General features: G+C 38.7%; 1 protein-coding gene across 2 annotated transcripts; it reads left to right on the forward strand.

Moving 5' to 3' along the window:
* The first annotated feature begins 3,254 nt into the window (after positions 1 to 3,254).
* Positions 3,255 to 18,539, forward strand: LOC121049915 (methylmalonate-semialdehyde dehydrogenase [acylating], mitochondrial-like). Of its 2 annotated transcripts, XR_005801634.1 has the most exons (5): positions 3,255 to 3,380; positions 3,491 to 3,571; positions 17,270 to 17,363; positions 18,201 to 18,291; positions 18,439 to 18,539. XR_005801634.1 is itself a non-coding variant. In XM_040508353.1 (4 exons), exons 1-4 carry the CDS (start codon positions 3,273 to 3,275, stop codon positions 18,492 to 18,494), a joined length of 336 nt encoding a protein of 111 aa, XP_040364287.1. In that variant the 5' UTR covers positions 3,255 to 3,272; the 3' UTR covers positions 18,495 to 18,539. The 2 variants fall into 2 exon arrangements, 1 of the variants encoding a protein (XP_040364287.1); XM_040508353.1 differs by lacking the exon at positions 17,270 to 17,363.
* Positions 18,540 to 19,381: the final 842 nt, after the last annotated feature.

A 19,381-nucleotide genomic window follows, 5' to 3' on the forward strand; every position in this document is an offset into this window, starting at 1 on the left:
ATTTCCAAGTTTCACCATCTACCTGAAACTTTCGTTGAGATTACTAAAAAAATTTGTCTACGCACATATGATTGCTGCATCCTGAATCCAGAAACCACACGTCTTCTCTTTTTGCTTCATTCAGCTCCACATATGACATTAACATCATTTCTTCCTTCTCATCGAGCTCAGCATAATTGGCTTCCCAGCTAGGATACTCATATTGAAGGTGTCTGAGCTTGTGGCACTTGTAACACTCAACAATGCATGAAGAACAAAGAAAGGATGTCAACCAAAGTGCACAACCTAGTATGAGAAAGTTCATCTATTTGCAATCCTCCTTAATTGATTTCGACTTTTGTCCAAAGCCTTTATTACTTATGATTTAGGTTCACAAAACTATTAGGTGAATTGTTTACCTAAATCTAGCACCAATTACATGCATATATCCTAAGTTGGCCACCAAAGAACACATACATATAAAAGTTTTCTGTAATCTAAAATCAATCAAGCAATCTCACATAAGCAACATAGAAATCAACATATAAAAATCACAACTTTATTTCAAAACATATAAACGGGCTTCAAATTTTGCCCTTAATGTCATGTTAACTAGAATTCATAACTCTACGAATCAAATAAAGGAAAACAAAAGAAAGTATGAAATACACCGTGAAAGATGGATGACAAGCCTTGAGATGAAGAACTTGAAGATCCTTGAAAGCAAGCAATCTTCTAGGGACGATACAAGGGTGGATGGCAGTAGGATCTTGATGTATTGCATGACTTATTCTCCTCCTCAATTGAGACGCAGAGCTTCTGAAGACTAGAGAATGGAGAGAAATTTTGGTATTTAGAATTATGGGAGAAGTGGTGTGTGAAGTGGTGTATGGTCTCAATGATGCTCCTATTTATAGGAGGATGACAACTTAGTCTCCATGTCTTCATGAATCTTCTATTAATTTCCTGGGAATTATCTGCTCATGCCACACAGCTTCAACCAATCAAATAATGCCACGTCAGCTCTGCTATGTCATCCAACCAATCAGAAGTCTTCAAATTATCACCTTGATTCTAGGGAGATTATTTTTGCATTAATTACATGATTATTTTCTGATTTATCTCCTCAATTTTGGCCAAGGATGGAGTGTGGAGCTCAATGAATGTATCTGGACCTGTTTCAACCTTCCTGAATATTGTAAATCCCTTAAAACTCTCCATGATAAGTTCAAAACGTCACTTTCCAGAATCTTCTCACGGAAAATCATGTATTTATCCCAAAAAATTACTCCTTTTACCTCCAAGACCCATATAATATCTAGGGTTCTTCATTTTGCCGAAAATTCCCAAGTATTCTAGAAGAATCTTCAGTTTTGAGTCATCTTGAAGCCACATTGTCTCCTAATGCCCTCAGGTTTCCTAAACTCATCAGGATTCCTACTTTGACTGGGATTCCTAGTCGGACTTGGAATACTCCATTTCTTCATTTTAGCTCATTTATGCATCCCTTGTGCCTTGCCTTTGCCATCTCCAACGTCTCACATCCTTCTCATGTGTCTTTAAACTCATTTTCTTGTCATTTTCTCCGATGTATCTAGAAAATAGAAACTAAATTAAAAATCATTAAGTAAAGGAAATAACTAAGCAAAATATGGGGAATTAAATATTAATACGTCACATTAAAATGTTCCTATCACTTCCTCTAAATGATCCTCGACAACGACCTCTTCCTCTTGATCTGTCCTCATGAGTAACTTTCGAGGCTTGTTCTCCCCCATCATGCTTATGAAACTTCTGCTTGTGAACAATTACAGAGAGAAGGGACATTGCCCTTGAAAGGTAGTCAGAAATTTTCTCACCAGACTTCATCTCCAAGGTTTCAAACTCTTTGCGAAGAGCTTGAAGAATTGACCGCTTCACTCGTGCATTCACCTCATACTTCTTCTTCATTGGGTCCCAAATCTGCTTTGAGGTGTCCTTCTAAAGAATGGTTTCCAAAATGGTTCAATCAATGGCCTGGAACAAGTAGTTCTTTACTCTCAGATCCTTCAACTTCAACTCATCGAGCCTTTTTTGCTGCGCCTCTGTCACAGCTGCTCCAACCTATAGCTCTGTATAACCAGTCTCCACCAAGCTCCAATACTCTTTGGACCTCAGAAAATTCTCCATCAACATACTCCAATAGTCATAATGAGTTAATGACCCTCGAAGCGGGGAATTGCAGGTTGCACAAAATTCCCTTCACTCGTCATACTTCTCTCTCTATTTGGAAGTCACTCAAAGTCTGCTACTTTTTCTCTCAGGCCCAGTGGGGGCTCTGATACCAGATTGTTGTTAACTGAGAACTTAAGCAAAGTTGTGAACTAAGAACTCTAGTAAAGCAAAACACACTCAATCTGGAAATGACTTCTTATTGAATGAAACAAGCTTTTGCTATTAAATAGCCTTTACAATCCTAACAGAAAGCAACAATGAAGCCCACGTTTATACTAACTAAAAACGTGGTAATCAACAGAAGAACAAGTCAAACAACAACCTACTTCCATAGTCAACAGGGATTATTCAAACAGACGATAAAAACTCTAACTGAAACACCTACTAACTCGACCCTCCCTGGTTCAATGTTCCTGTACATTTCGAGTTCCAACATTTTCCCATCTGGTAAAATATATGTTTATTAAAGGATATTTACTAATCATTTCCACATTTCTTGTATGAAATATACCTTTATATTTCTGGAAAAACGAAAAACCAAACCACATGTTTAAGAAGACTGACATTATTAAGATAATAAGATCCAATTCTTTGCTATGTACATTAGAGAAAAGGAATTTTCTACCTACTTTACTATGTTCATCTGTACTTTTTATTGGTATCCTTTATAGTCTTCTCCCCCTTAAGATTATTATTATTTCAATGTCATTTCTTAAAAAACAAAATGAATAACTGACATTAGATTTAAACTATTACTCTTTTCCGGGGAGAATAAACTTGTGGAGTACGGGAAATCACTGAAAGCAAGTTCATGAACGGAACCTGACGCTGACCTTGGTCCTGTGATTAGCAAGCAAGTAAGCGCATGGAAGTTCCATTTTTTTTCCCGGAAGACCAATTTGACGACAAGATTATGATTTTTATTTTTCAAGAGACACAATAGTGATATTGAAAGTTGTCTTTCTATAAATTATCCATTATTTACATAACTGTTGCCCAAAATAGCACATGTTGTTATAGCGGTGGTATCAGGTCCTTAAAAACATCAGGGTGACATGGTTGCTTTTTAGATTTTATTGATGAAATCTTACGGGATTCACTCACAGGCCAAGGAGCGCATATGCAATCTAATCCAATCTGGTGTTGAAAGTGGTGCCAGGCTATTGTTGGATGGGCGAGATATAGAGGTACTTTTTTTGTAGATTTCATAATTTTCCTCTTAATGTATATATATGCAACTGACTCGGTTTTCAGAGAGATTGATTTGCTTTAATTTACCTTTATGCATGACAAGCAGGTCCCTGCAGGTTATGAGCATGGCAATTTTATTGGCCCTACTATCTCAGCAAATGTTACAGCTGACATGGAGTGCTACAAGGTATTTTTGGCATTTTTCTTTTCCTTAAATTTTCCATTTTATTTTCTGCTTGGTGGATCAATCGTAGTTTCTAGAGAGCACTTGGTAGATGATGAATGAAAATATTCTTCTTTTTTTCTTTTTGGCATTTTTATTTTCCTTAAAATTTCCATTTTGTTTTCTGCTTGGTGGATCGATCTTAGTTTCTGGAGAGCACTTGGTAGATCATGAATGAAAATATCCACCAACATATCTGTTTTTGAAGCCACTGATATGGATATGAGAGTGGATCGGAGGATGTCATCAATCCAATATCTGGCCAGAATATAATGAAATAAGGAAAGTACATTACTTAGGTTTTTTTTTTTTTGTTAGGAATAATGGATTTTAGCACTAGTGTGAATGGTGAAGATTTTTAAAATTCTTCTTCTGGTGGACATTCTTCCCTTTGTTGAAGGAAATCAACTTATGTGTGCCTAATAAAACTAAGATTAGTTCCATGATTGTAATAGGAGAGAATGTTCTAGAATTCCTAGTCCTATTCGGAATAGTTTTCCTTATACCATTAGAACATGTACTTTGTAATCCCTATATATAGGGCTCATATTCTCAATAATGAAACACACAATTCTCTCATCAATCTCTCTCGAATCCTTTATTCTTAAACACGTTATATGCACGAGCCCTAACCACAAAAACCAAAACCCAAAACCGAAATCTTCTTCACCGTTAGCTTCACCATAGCTACACCTAGCCCACGCTAGCCCTACCACCTACTACCCCTGCAGCCCTGCCGCACGCCTGCTGGGCCGCAGCCTTCCCCTGCCCTCCCGTACGCCTGCTGCCACTGCAGCCCTCCTGCGCGCCCGTGCGTTTGCTGCCCTTGCAGCGCCTCCGCTCCACCTTAAGCTAATCTTGGCTCCCATCTTCAACAGCAGCTGCCAGCTGCAGCCTACACATCTGCCGCACACCACCAAGCCATCCAAGGCCTTCCCACCAAAGCTACATCAACTCCAAGTTCAAGATTTCAAGGTTTCAAGCCCCAAACAAACAAGTAAGTTTTAAAGTTAAAGTTCCTGCTTACTGCAATTTAAATTCCTTTTATTTTTCTCGGGGACTTGCAACCTCCCTTCTTCTACATCCCACCTTTCTTATAACATGGGTTTGATTCTTGAAAAAGCATAATCGTGGGGATTCACGCTATACGAACTAAGAGCATTCGTAAAACCACGAACTAAGAGTGTTCGTAAGCTTCGGACTAAGAGCGTCCGTAAGCATCGATTTATGACCATATAAACATCATTGTTTCGGTCTAATCCAAAAATTCTTGGAAATCAATTTCTTGGTAGCATAACTCGGAAATCTCATTATTATTAGTTTTCGTGGAAGCATTGACTCCGAAACTAACTTGTTCTTATTTCATCTTTCAAGATGACAAACACGAACAAACTCGATTTTGTTCCATTGGATTATGCAGGCAAAATGTACTTAATATGGGTCGTTGATGTCGAGATCCACCTTATTGCCCGTGATTATTGCATACAATCCAAGAGCTTTGTCCTACTGCAACAGCTCCAGACCCTCAAACTAGCGCTGGGCATAAACTGGGAAAAAATTCGTTACCGACCGAACCGAACCGCTTAACTGCGGTGCGGGTTCGGTTCATGACTTCCAACCACCCGCATTTAACCGAACCGGACCGATTTTTATTAATATATATATATATATAATAATTATTAATAATTTTTTATATTATTTCTTGATTTCTGATTGCTGACTCATACTGTCACCCGACTAAGTGACTAACCCTAGCTTCGAGGGTTCTATCTCAGTATCTCGACCGCTTCCTTCATTTTTGACATACCCTCATCTCTCTCACAACATCTCTCCCTCATCTCTCACACGACTACCACCGCTGCTGGCACCTCTTTCGCGTGTCCCTTCTCTCTAGGCCAGAACCACATCGCCTGTAAGGATCGAGCTCCCTTTCAATTTTACCTCTCTCTCTTTCGCACCACTTATTTTGCTTGCGTTGAGAATTTCATGTGAAACAAACCCAAAATAGAGCATGGAGTCCAAACCCAAGATTTTGAAAGTATTGTTTTTTGATTTTGTTGCTATGTGTTCGGTTGATTGTGAAAGTCTTGTTTTTTTTTTTTTTTTTTTTTTTTTCCAGTTCTTGTGTTCAAAACCAGTTCATACTTTGATGAGACTATGAGAGTTGTGTGATAGTTCAACGATGAGACTATCAGAGTAGTTTAAACTTTAAACTTTTGTGTGATTCCAAATCACAAGGGTAAAACAATAGGCAAGCTGGTTGAATCTTGTTTGATTAAGTGGGGTATCGATAAGGTTTTTAGCATAGTTGTAGATAATGTAAGTCCGAATCAGGTAGCCCTAGATTACATGAAGGAGAAGATAGGAAATTGGAATCAGTTGGTGTTGGGGGAGGCAACTTTCTGCATTTGAGATGCTGCTGCCACATTCTGAACCTCATTGTGAGGGATGGAATGGAGGAGCTAGACTCCTCTATTGATGGCATTCAGAATTGTGTCAAGTACATTAGATCACCACCTGCAAGATTAGAGAAGTTTAGGTAGTGCGCAGCTCAAGAAAAGGTTGAGCACAAGGGAGGAATTATACCTTTAGATGTTTGCACTCAATGGAATTCAACATACTTCATGTTGGATCTTGCATGCAAGTACAAGAAGGCTTTTATGAGGCTTGAGGATGAAGATCAGCAATTTGAGAATTACTTTCAAGAGAGAGTGGGTGGAAGCAAGAAACAAGGACCTCCTAGAGCTGCAGATTGGGAAAAGGCAGCAAGGCTCGTCAAATTTCTCAAGATCTTCTATGAAGCAACCTTGAAGTTTAGTGCCATTAAGCATGTAACCGCTAATGAGCCTGTCATGCCTCGAATTTTGAATAAAGAAAATTCAAATCCGAAACACAAGAACAAACACAAGAAAACACATATAGAAAATTTTTCATTTAAACTAAGTAACAAACAAACTGAACTCACACTGTCAATACCGACTCGTTCTTTAGAGTCACATATTACATTACAGATAGTTTACAAATCAAACTGAATGACAATTCAATAAGTAAACACACCCACCACAACTCACTACCTAGCGGAAGACTTAAAACTAAGAGCACCCTTCCATGTCCACTCCATCGATCGTACACCTCAGCTTTGATAATGATCACTCGATAATCAAACCTGCACAAAAACCCCTACACCATAGAATAGTGCACCGGGAATGAACAAAACAAACCCGGTAAGCTTTTCAGCCTGTATGAGTAAACTCAATTAAAGTGACTCACGTCACTCATGCTTATAATTTCTCAGCTCGTGAGAAAATTAAAGCAACAATATTTAATTCCACAACACAACCAAACATCAAGTTCATCTCATATCATATTATCTTAACGACAAATCACACTCACTTCCCCTCAACATAAATCATTTGTCACAATGATGACCTCACAACTCATTCACAACTCACTACAAGTCTCAAACCACAACCGCTCTCACAATTGAATTAAGTAAATCAGTAATCCCTGTATGGAAACTTAGTTCAGGAGATCACACTAAAAACAAACATTAGAAATCATATAAATCCCTGCATAGAGTTTAGTTCAGGAATTTACGTTAAAACAAACAATTCAAAAAGAACAGTAATCCCTGCATATAACTTAGTTTAGGAGATTACATTAAAATAACTTAGTTCAGGAGATTACTTAAAAATCAATCATTTAGAAGGAAAAGGAAAATCAATGAAGAAGTCAATCAACTCACACTAAAGTCAATGATCCCCCATCAACTCCAAACTAAAGTCGATAGTCGATGATCACCCATCAACTTCGACTAAAGTAGATGATCACCCATCAACTCCCAATAAACACCAGATCTGAAGATCAGAAAACGGTCACCCACAGTGACTCCTGATCCGAAGATCAGAAAACATTTACAAAGAATCCCACATGACTCAAAATGTTACCCCAACTTGTCTTCTCATTCAACACGACAAATCAACAATCCCATGATATAACGTATTTCCACAAAGAGTAAACGCACAAAACCACATTCTGAATAATTCACAGTTCATACGCACATCACAATGTCACGCCATCCATCCATATATATATATATATATATATATATATATATATATATATATATATATAACACGTACATATATATATATATACGTAGTCATTCACGCAGGAATGACCACTAATACCAACTATAGTTTTATAAATTATTCCTCTCGAAAATCATTTTATATCAAAACATTGTTTTAACCTACCCATGAACCGTTGTCGATCAAGTTCATATATTTTAAAACAAATAATTTATTTTGATAAATACGATTTTTCATGCTAACAATTAAATATACTAAATTAAAACATAACTAATTTATCGACCGAAACACCGTGAGATTTACTCACCTCAAATCCAGCTGCGTCTTCAATACAGCCCAAAATCACAATCACAACCGTTCGCCCAACCAAAACCGTCAATCACCTAAACAAGTACGACCTTAACTTAGCAACTGATTCAATAAACACACTTAAACGACGATCCAACGGTTGAATCCTCATCCATGACCACACAAAGTCAACGGAACAGCTCTGCGATCAACATATCACAATTTGAAGTAAATCTGACGGTCGGATCCTCTGGGATCGCAAACCGAAGATAATGCGTAAAATCGTAAATCTAGCATGCATCAACTTTCTCCAAAATAACCTTATAATATATCAAAACGACAGTATCGATGCGTAGACGCATAAACTGAAAACAGAACACAAAAATATGGTCTGATGCGCCGCCACGCGCCACCACAAGCGACGGGTCAGCAGGCGGTCAACGCCGGGTCAACCACCTCCAATGGCAAAGTGACCAACTACAAACTTATTCAAAATGAAGAGATGGACCACCTTCATACCTGGAGCTAAGTGCGATTCGGTCTAGATCGTCCTAGATCAAGCTTGGAAGTTGGATCACTCTCGTGCGTTTGATTAGATCCTAGATCGAATCAGGGACGTCGAAAACTTCAAACCTTGATCTACCACTTTACACTCAAAATCGTGGTACAAGGAGGATATGAGGATGATCAGGAGGAGGAGGACAACCCAAAACAGAGAGGATCGGCCAGTGCAACGCCGGTACGGCGAGATCTGATAGGGTCGGTTTCTCCGCCTGGGTCGCTTCTATCCAGGCCTAGGGGCAGCGGCTCATCAAAGCGACAGCAGGAGGCGGCTGGGCATGGAGAGACGAGCACGGCGAGGGTCGGATTGTGGCCGGAGGATGCCGGAGGAGAGAAAATTTGTCGGGTCGGGTCGGTCGGGACCCAAGGGTTCTGAAGAGAGAAAATGGGGGAGGAAAATAAGAATTTCGGAACTTTTGGGATTTATGAAAAAAATCCGGAATTTTCGCCTATTTATAGAAATTTCCTCAAATTTCAATCGATCATAACTTTCTCATACGAACTCTGATTTACGCGTTCCACATGTCCACGAACTCGTATCGACGCGCTCTACGACTTTCATGAAGGAAGTTTTCACAGAATCCTAACGTATAAAAAGTCAAATTTCGTAACCCCCTAAAACGTGCACTTCGAATAATTATTCGTCCAAAAACAATTCCACTCCACCCTCGAACCACGAAATCGTACAAACGAACACTTTATTAATCCCAGGAAACATTTAGGAATTAATAACAAATTTCCGAGGTCTTACAGAGCCTCTCCTTTGGATGTGCACAATTGTTGGTGAGCTTGATAAGCGCATAACTAGTGAGGATCCTCTTCTTCTTAGCATTGGCACCTCGATGAAAAAAAGTTTGACAAGTATTGGCTGCAGCTTGAAGATCTAAACAAAATTCTGATTGTGAAAACCCTCATTACCTTCCCCCTCCATGCTATCAAGTCCTCTGATTTATTTCGGACTCATGTAAATGCAAGACACTGCTGAAAGACATGACAACGAGCTTGTGAAAAGAGAAATTGATAGGCTTCAAGATAGCCATCAAGAGCATCGTCCTATGGCTAGAGGAAATCGCCATCGACGTCATGATCCATACGATCGAAATGCTCATGAAGGTAATCGCCCAAGGCGACAATCACATGACCGTAGGAGGCATGACTTTGAGGGAAGAAGGATTGGAAACCATGGAGCCAACGTTGGCCATGGTCATCACTTTCCAATGCCACTGGTCCTAGGGACCATGCACATTGTGCCAATGCGCCTCAATCAAAGGAGAATCTTCCTTATGGTGTCTATGTCTGATATGGAACGTCTGATCAATGGACCTGAATTTGCAATGTACCTAAGAAGGTAGCCGCATCATGGTGATCAAGATATCGAGTTCAAAAAAGACTTTAAATCTGGCGATGAAGACAATATGCCGCAGATTTTTATTTAGAATAGTCTTTTTTTTCTTCCAAGAATTATGTAATGGCAATTATGCATTAATCAATAAAATGACTTATTGTATTAACTCTTTCTCACTAGGCTCATCCAAGAGTAATTGTGATGTCTAGGAAAGGTTTGAACTGAGAGAACGGTTTTAAAAGGAGCAATGCTCCAACAAAACCTCGCCTTACGTTACCTGGTCACAACCAAATTGGAGTTACCAAATGGATTGAGTGACTACGATTTGTCTAAAGTTTGATTTTTATTTTGGATTAGATTTTGATCAAGAAACTTTGATGTAATCATTGGCTATCATTAATAAAGTGTTGACTTATTTTATCTCATGTCTTGGACACATTTTTCGAACTTTATTATTTCAAAGATATAAGAGCCAATGGTTTTCATGTGGAAAAACATTGTGAGAATGTACAAGAGTTCCTTTGCATCACCTCTAATGACTACGGACATAAAAGAGTCTTAGAGAAACTTATGTGCCGTTCTAGTGGGTTGTATGCAACCAATATTCGAGTCATTGAATCCAATCATGTTATGAGAGATGATTTATGGGATTCCGACACATATAGGCTTTGGCGTGACCATTTGAGACACCCAGGTCGTGATATGATGATCCATATATTAAAGACTTCACACGGACATCCATTCTTTTGAACGAAAAGAAGTCAAAATCGGATTTTGGACCATGAAGGAGCCCATGAGCCTCACGGCGCCGTCTCCCTACAAAACTGGCCATCACAGGCCGACGCCGCCGTTCCCCTGTGACCCAAGGGTGGCTTTGACGCCACCTATGCTCCTTGATTCCAATTCCTACTTCTAAAGTCCATTGTGACTTCATGGCTCAACCAAAATCCTCATTGGTTATTTCTAAAGCCCATCATTCATTTTACAAAGCCTGCTCTTTAGCAAAATTAGGATCGAGACCATCCTAGGCAAAGTACACTAAAGAAAATATACCATTCTTGCAACGAATCCAAGGTGATATTTGTGGACCTATTCAACCTCCTTGCGGACCATTTAGATATTTTATGGTGTTGGTTGATGCATCGACACGTTGTTCACATGTTATGTTTTTGTCTACTAGGAACGCTGCATTTGCTAAACTCCTAGCACAAATTATTAAATTAAGGGCTCACCACCCTGATCATCCTATTAAGTCTATAAGATTAGACAATGCTGGGGAGTTTACATCAAAAACATTTGATGATTATTGCATGTCCTTTAGGATTGAAGTTGAACATCCAGTTCCTCATGTTCACACCCAAAATGGTCTCGCAGAAGCCGCCATTAAACGATTGCAAATGGTTGTTAGAGCATTGGTTATGCACACCAATCTCCCTATTTCTGCTTGGGGATATGCAATATTGCATGCAGCTATGCTTATTTTTCTGAGGCCCACTGCCACTCAACCATTTTCTATGACCCAGATGGTGACTGGGTATGAGCTTGATGTCTCACACTTACGCATATTTGGGTGTGCAGTTTATGTGCCAATTGTGCCGCCACAGTGCACCAAAATGGATCCTCAAAGACGATTAGGCATTTATGTTGGATATGACTCTCTAACTATTGTCCACTACTTAGAACCCTTGACAGGCGATCTCTTTACTGCTAGATTTGCGGATTGTCACTTTGATGAGACAGTCTTCCCATCGTTAGGGGGAGATAAGAACATAAATGTTCAACAGGAATGATAAGAACATAAATGTTCAACAGGAACGACATGAATTATCATGGTCTGTCCCCACTCTGTCTCATCTTGATCCCCGAACCGCACAGTCCGAAATTGAAGTACGAAGAATTCTCGATCTTCAGAACGTAGCAGAATCGATGCCTGATGCGTTTTCTGATATCGCTAAAGTGACTAGATCACATATACTTGCTGCAAACGTGCCTGCAAGGATTGATGTCCCTAAAATTAGAGGACATGACACCATCTCAAGGGAACATGAGCATGGCGCCAACGTCCCCTTTATGGGTGACGTAATGGATCAGGCCATGGCTCTTGCTAGGAAGCGCAGGAGGCCCAAAGGTTCGATGGATTCTTGACCAATAAAGAAAGCGAGTTTGGGACAAAATAATCCATTAATCATCGACGTAAATAATCCATCTCATGAGAATATTCCGGATTATGGTTATGTCCAAGAGACATCATTGGGGGACGCTCCAATGTCAGAACCAATTCCAGAGAATAGGGAGATCTCCATGAATTACACTAGTGTACATGAGATGATGGATAGAAATTCTATTGCTATTAATGATGCATTTGCATATCATGTTGCAAAAGGAATTATAGAATATGATGATATCGAACCTTGTTCTGTCAAAGAATGTTAACGAAGAGTGGATTGACCTAAATGGAAAGATGCAATCCAGGCTGAATTGGATTTACTAGCAAAAGACAGGTATTTGGGCCTATAACACACACACCCCCAAATGTAAAGCCTGTTGGCCATAAATGGGTCTTTGTTAGAAAGCGTAATGAGAAAAATGAGGTGGTTAGATATAAAGCCTGCCTCGTGGTGCAAGGTTTCTCACAATACCCTGGAATCGACTACGAGGAGACGTATTCTCCCGTAATGGACGTTATAACGTTCCACTACCTTGTCAGTTTGGTAGTTTCCGAAAAACTTGACATGCAGCTTATGGATGTGGTTACAACATATCTCTACGGGGATCTAGATTCAGAGATGTATATGAAGGTTCTAGATGAACTTCAATTACCTAAATCAAGTGGCTCTAAACCACGGAGCGCATTTTCAATAAGATTAAAACATTCACTATATGGATTAAAACAATCCGGACGGATGTGGTATAACCGTCTAAGTGACTACTTGATTGGGAAGGGATATATTAACAATGAAATATGCCCATGAATGTTCATTAAAAGAACAAGTTCCGGATTTGCAATTGTAGGAGTTTATGTCGATGACATGAACCTAATTGGAATTCTAGATGACTTAAAGGAAACTGCTACGTACTTGAAATCCGAATTTGAGATGAAAGATCTTGGGAAAACACGGTTTTGTCTCGGTTTAGAACTTGAGCACCGTAATGACAGGATTTTGATCCATTAGTCTGCATATACTCAGAAAATTCTAAGGCGCTTTAATGAAGATAAAGCAAAGCCTGTGAGTACTCCCATGATTGGCCATATTCTTGAGCCGGGAAAAGATCCGTTTCGTCCAAAGGATGAGGACGAAGAGGTATTAGAGGCGAAGTGCCCTATTTAAGTGCAATAGGCACATTATTGTACTTAGCTCAATGCGCAAGACCGGACATCTCATTCGCAGTGAACTTGTTAGCTCGACATAGCTCTGCGCCAATACGCTGCCATTAGATTGGTCTAAAGACGAGATTTCGATACTTAAGAGCTACGATTGATATGGGCCTATTTTATCCCTACAGAAAAGAGAAATGATGGAAAATTGGGATTGGATCATGACCCCAAGAGGCAAGTTGCTGCCGTCCGTAGCAAGACCGCCGGCCATGCTACCGCCGCCGACGCCGGCGCCGTCCAAGGAGGCCGGCGTCCTCCTCCTTCCCTCGATCAAAATGACAATGATGTTTTGATGAGTTTTGCTGATGCAGGGTACCTCTTTGACCCTCACAAAGGTGTTGGTTCCATCACGAGTATGAAAATATGTGCAAATTTGTGTGATGTTACCTACTCCCAAGTTTAGGAGGTCAAGTTTTAGTAAAGGGAAAAGTAAGAGTATCGTACCCAAGGGATTGAGTAACTCTACCCTAAACTAGATTACCGCGAAAATAAAACCTAGAAAACACATGCGAGTCTATCTTTTTACAAATTAATAGTCTCGGCCCTTTTGAAGCCAAAACTATCAATAATGATATTTACAATGGTAAAGTGGTGAATCGGCTTTGTTGATTTTAATTTCTATAAAGTAAAATATGTTACACAAAAATAAACTAAGCTAATAAAAATAAAATAAAATAGAGACTTTAATTGATCAATGAGATAAATAGGAGCATAGGTTTTTGCACCTAGCCTTCCTCATGCATATAATGTAACCCATTTTCTAATAACAACATGCTTTGATAAATTCCCCCTCGGTTTTCGCTAGAGAAACCAAGATACCAACTAATCATGCAACCTAACCTTGTCGCTAGAGCAAAGCTAGATCACACAACCTTAGTCCCATTTACATTCGCTAAAACATAAAAGGGCTTTGATGTGGTAAAGCCTAAGGCCTCTCGACTCTTAAACTCATGACACCAAGCATTAATTTTAAGGTAAGGAACCCAAGAAATCTAGTTCTTCCCGTAAGAATAAGCTAGACCACCACCATATTTGCTACACATATATGCTTCTCGGTTACAAAAGATTGTCAAGCTTAAGTTTCCGATTTCATTAATCCCTACAACATGCTTCTAGGTGACAAATCCAAAAACTCATGTAAGAAAGCATTAAAGTAAAGTACCTAAATGACTCAAAACATGCATAATTATAAAAAAACATGGCATCACATTATTTTATACATGAATTTGGCTAGGGCTAAGGCCTAGGCCTAGCCCTAAATTTATTCTACTCACAACCCATAGTTATATACATCAAACCCATAAAAATTATAACATCAAGCAAAAGAGAGGAAGAGTGGAGAAAGTGGTTGGTTACCAAACTAGCTCTCCTTGATGCAAAACTAGTGAGAGATGTTTCAAAGTATGGAAATTTCGGTTTTCTCAAACCCAAATTGCCATACAAATCCACAAAACTCTTAGAAGCTATGAAGAACAAGGCTTGTATATATGGAAACTAGAGTGTGATTGGTCAAAGATGTATAGATTCTTCGGTTTTAGAACAAAACCCAAGAAGCTATACACTTTTCTCTACACAAAAGCTAAGAAATATGAACTACATGATGAAGAACTATGGAAAACGGAGAGGAAATGGAGAGAGAAAGGAGATGAAATGGATGAAGGAATACATGAAAAACGTCCAAATGAGGGGAGGGTGTTTTTATAGGCCAAAAGTGATGAATGGAGGGCGGAGATCAAAGGAAATGAAAGGCTAGATGTGGTTGACAAATGTGTAAGCACAAAATGTAGATCTAGTCTTTAACTTCACATAGAAATGACCTAGAAAGCCCATAAATATTTTGGTGGAGGAGAAAAAGTAAGGGTAGAAGGATCATTGTGTAAGGGAACAAGGTAATAAATGGGAGACAAAGGTGTAAGATGTAAGAATGAGACCACTTGTCATCTTTCAAATTTTGAATTTCAAAATAACCTAGACCTAAAGTCTTCCTACCTAAAGTCTCTAACCCTAATCAGATCTTCCTTGTCCTCCACACATGTTCTTGGTCGGCCAACTTAGCCGAAAATGTCCAGAATCCAGCGTTGACCTCCGTTGAATTCTTTTTCGTCAGTTTGAGCACTTTCCTCTCTTTTCTTCCTTCACTTAGATCTCCACCAAGACTTCCGAATTCACCTTTCACTTATTCATACCAAATGCTTCTCCATGTGTGTAGATCATCGTGGTAAAATTTCAGAGCTTGGTTCGTCGTGGTTTGGCCGAAAATGCTGCGGGAATCGGTACAGTCCGGTTTTGCAGTTTTCATCTTTTAGTCAGAAATTTGGACCGATCTTTTGAAGGCCTTCCACTCCGAAATAGCTCTTACACTCTTCATACGAAATGATCCTTAGGATGTCTACAATGTATCTGGAAAGTGTCAACTCATTTGGAGTTCATTTGGTCAGTCTTCCGCTCTTCCTTCCTTGCCTAGCTCAGTTTCTCCTATACGGAGTAGGAAAATGTGCTAAGATTGACTTTTTAGTGCATTTCCAAGCTTCTCCATCATTTCCTAGCATGATAAGGAAAACATAATAAATATATATAAATAAACACAAAGGTTAAGTAAAAGTGCAAGATTAGGGGAATAATTACTAGGTAATTATGGACCTAACAAAAGGTCACTCCCAAACGGGTTATGTCTTTACCACGGGAAGCACTACAATATCTTGGAGGTCTACAAAACAGACCCTTGTTGCTACTTCCTCAAATCACACAGAGATTATTGTTCTACATGAAGCCGTGCGTGAATGTATATGGCTAAGGTCTGTAATTAGACATATTCAAGGAAGTTGTGGTTTGAAGTCTACCGTACGGATGAACCTACATGCATTTATGAGGATAATGCAGCTTGTATTAAGAAAATGAAGTTAGGTTTCATCAAGGGCGACAACACCAAGCATACATCACCTAAGTTCTTTTATAATCAACAACAACAGTAGCTTCTAAAGATTGAAATGAATCAAATCCGATCAGAGGATAATGTAGCGTACTTATTCACTAAGTCGATACCTAAATCCACCTTCGAGAAACATGTGAAAAGCATCGGATTGAGAAAGTTATCCGAACTCCCATGATTGTAGTAATCTGGGGGAGATATCGACATCAGGGGGAGATATGATGTCTACATGTTCGATCTCGAAAAGTGAAGGACGTGTTGTACTCTTTTTCTCCTCCTCAAGCTTGTTGTTGTCCCACAGGGTTTTTCACTAGAGCAAGGTTTTTAACGAGGCAACGGAGGAAGCGTCACCACCAAGTTTGAGCGGCACAAAGGGGAGTGTTGAAGGAAATCGACTTATGTGTGCCTAATCAAACTAGGATTAGTTCCATGATTGTAATAGGAGAGAATGTTCAAGAATTCCTAGTCCTATTCGGAATAGTTTTCCTTATACCATTAGAACATGTACTTTGTAATCCCTATATATAGGGCTCATATTCTCAATAATGAAACACACAATTCTCTCATCAATCTCTCTTGAATCCTTTATTCTTAAACACCCTTCTAATTTTATGGCTCAAGTAAGAGGGTTAAAAAAAGACATAAAACTATATGTGATCATTGACCCATTTCAATCAGCTTGTACAATATCCATCCTAAATGTACCAATTAGCAATTTTTGTATACTCAGATTCAAAATTCAAATTTCAAATTTAAAAAATTATCCGTGTTGCGAGTCAGTAGCATGCACTATATCCATCCTAGATGTTCTTATCATGAATAGACTGCTTTTTAGAATACACATGTTTAAAAGGTGCATTGTTTATCGGTTTGGTATTATGTTAAGTTTAATACAAGACTAAAGTTTTTTATACATGCATCAAGTTCCACTGTTTGTGTTGCTGAAGTATCCTCCAAGTCCAACATTGATATTTCATAATTATGAACATGGATATCAATACATTCTTAATAGAACAATTTCCCAAGTATTCTGTGGGGTTCATTATTGTTGTACTTTTTTTTTTTGAAACAGATATGGCGATGGCTCTTCTATATTTACTACATCTGGGTAGCTGCACGGAAATTTCAGACAGAGATTGAGGCTGACAGAGATTGAGGCTGGGCAGGTAATCACTGTTGGTGAAATTATAATAAAATTATAATTTCTATATGAGAAACTCGTTGACAAAAGGCTGAGGCGCGGGTATCTCGCTCTCTTTAAGGAGATTCAAGCCCTCTGCGGAACAATGCCGGTGCACCAGAAATCTCTTGACTTGTCCCCTCTAGGATACAACAGCCCAACAATAAGTTGTGTGGCTCACACCAATCTGCACAAATTGGAGGAACCCAAAGCTCTACCAAAAGAACACCTTTCTTTGGCCAAAAAACACACAAGACACTTTGGGAGATTTTGGAAAGAAAATTGATGGGCGAATAGTAGTGTTTCGTAACAATATTACGTAAAAGCGATGATCTATTTGAGCATGCAACAAATGGTGCTATTTATAGGCTCTTAGGACACTCCCTACCATTAATAGGGTAGTAACCAAAAGCCATAGGTTACAAAAATTAAAACCCAAAATAAATCAAATAAAACACCATGAGTTACAAAATAAAATTCAAAATAAATTCTGAATTTAAACACACAAATAAATTCAGATTTTAAACACAAAATAAATTCACCCAAATTTAATTTCAATAATAAATAAAATATTAAATGTAACAACAATCACATTTTTTAGCATCTTATGTAGCTGAATTTGCATGAATAATAATTGGACTGATAGAAAGTTCAAACAAGAAACTATATCACAAATTTTTCTTAGCTCTGCTGGGCAGTGTTTACAGTTTCCCTTCTACCTACATTACTGATGAATTGTGATGGTCAACTTAATAAGTACAACCCTGCAAGAAAAGTTAATACATTTTATATCAATTTCTAACTTATTTTGAGTATGAAACAGGTTGGTATCAACGTTCCTATTCCAGTTCCCTTGCCCTTTTTCTCTTTTACCGGCAACAAGGCATCCTTCGTAGGGGATTTGAACTTCTATGGTATTACCTATCTTTTACCAGTTACTTGACTTTATGTTTGGTGATAGTAGCGATCTATTTTTCTATATCATTGTAGTTATTTGTTAAAAGCTGATTGTAAATAATTCCTTTGAGGTATTAATTATAGAGTTTGTTATTTAACTACAGGCAAGGCAGGTGTCAACTTTTTCACCCAGATCAAGACAGTAACACAGCAATGGTGAAATTTACCAGGCAGCAGTGTTTCTCAAAAGGCATAGTTGTCTACAAAATATTGTACCAATCTGGAACTCATTACAATAAATCAATGTCAAGGTCTCTTTTCCTTTATACGTTGGCCATGTACCACAGTTGGTGTTTTCTTTTTAAGAAGTGGGCAGTTGGTATAGGGCCTAAACCCCAATCCAATAGCTAAGCAAATATCAAAGCAACAACCTGTATTAGTTAAGATACACATATTAATGTTGTTGCATTGGAAGCTCAGAGTTAGCTTTGGCCAAGAGAATATGTGGTCATACTCGAGCAAACAATGAGTTAAACTAAAGAATTTACCGACGGAAACAGAGAAAAAGGAATTATTACTGCCCCTAGTCTTTGGTTTAGCGCCGTTCAGTGCAGAGTAGACTTGAAGTTGTTCTAACATAACATCTAAGTTCTGCAGGAAGAATCAGTTTGCTTTGGAATTCAATTGTACATCCTAGTAAATTGGACTATGGCCTATGGGTATAGGGCAACAAATTCTAGGTCGAAAGTGGAAGACCCCAAGCCGAAGATGTGAGAAAACGAGATCTCTTCAAACAAGAGATTTGATGTCCAGTATGATCATCTTTAGATGCCAAGGAATGCTGCATCCACTTTCCATTTTAGCATAATTTTCAAATATCCTCCATCTTGTGCGCAAAGGAGACCTTCTCTTAAAGCAAGGGCTTTAAAAATTCATGGTTTAGGACCATAGTCTTTTGAATCCCAATTCCTAAGTGACAAAACCAGAAGCTGTATTTATAAAAAAAATAAAGACCATCAAACATGAGTTTGACACAAGGGCTTCTAGCCATTTTTTTGGTTCATGCGAGACAAATAAGCCCATAGTTTTCCGCTTCGCTTGGGTTTG

Source organism: Rosa chinensis, chromosome 6, assembly GCF_002994745.2.
Source record: "Rosa chinensis cultivar Old Blush chromosome 6, RchiOBHm-V2, whole genome shotgun sequence".
Lineage (NCBI taxonomy): Eukaryota > Viridiplantae > Streptophyta > Magnoliopsida > Rosales > Rosaceae > Rosa > Rosa chinensis.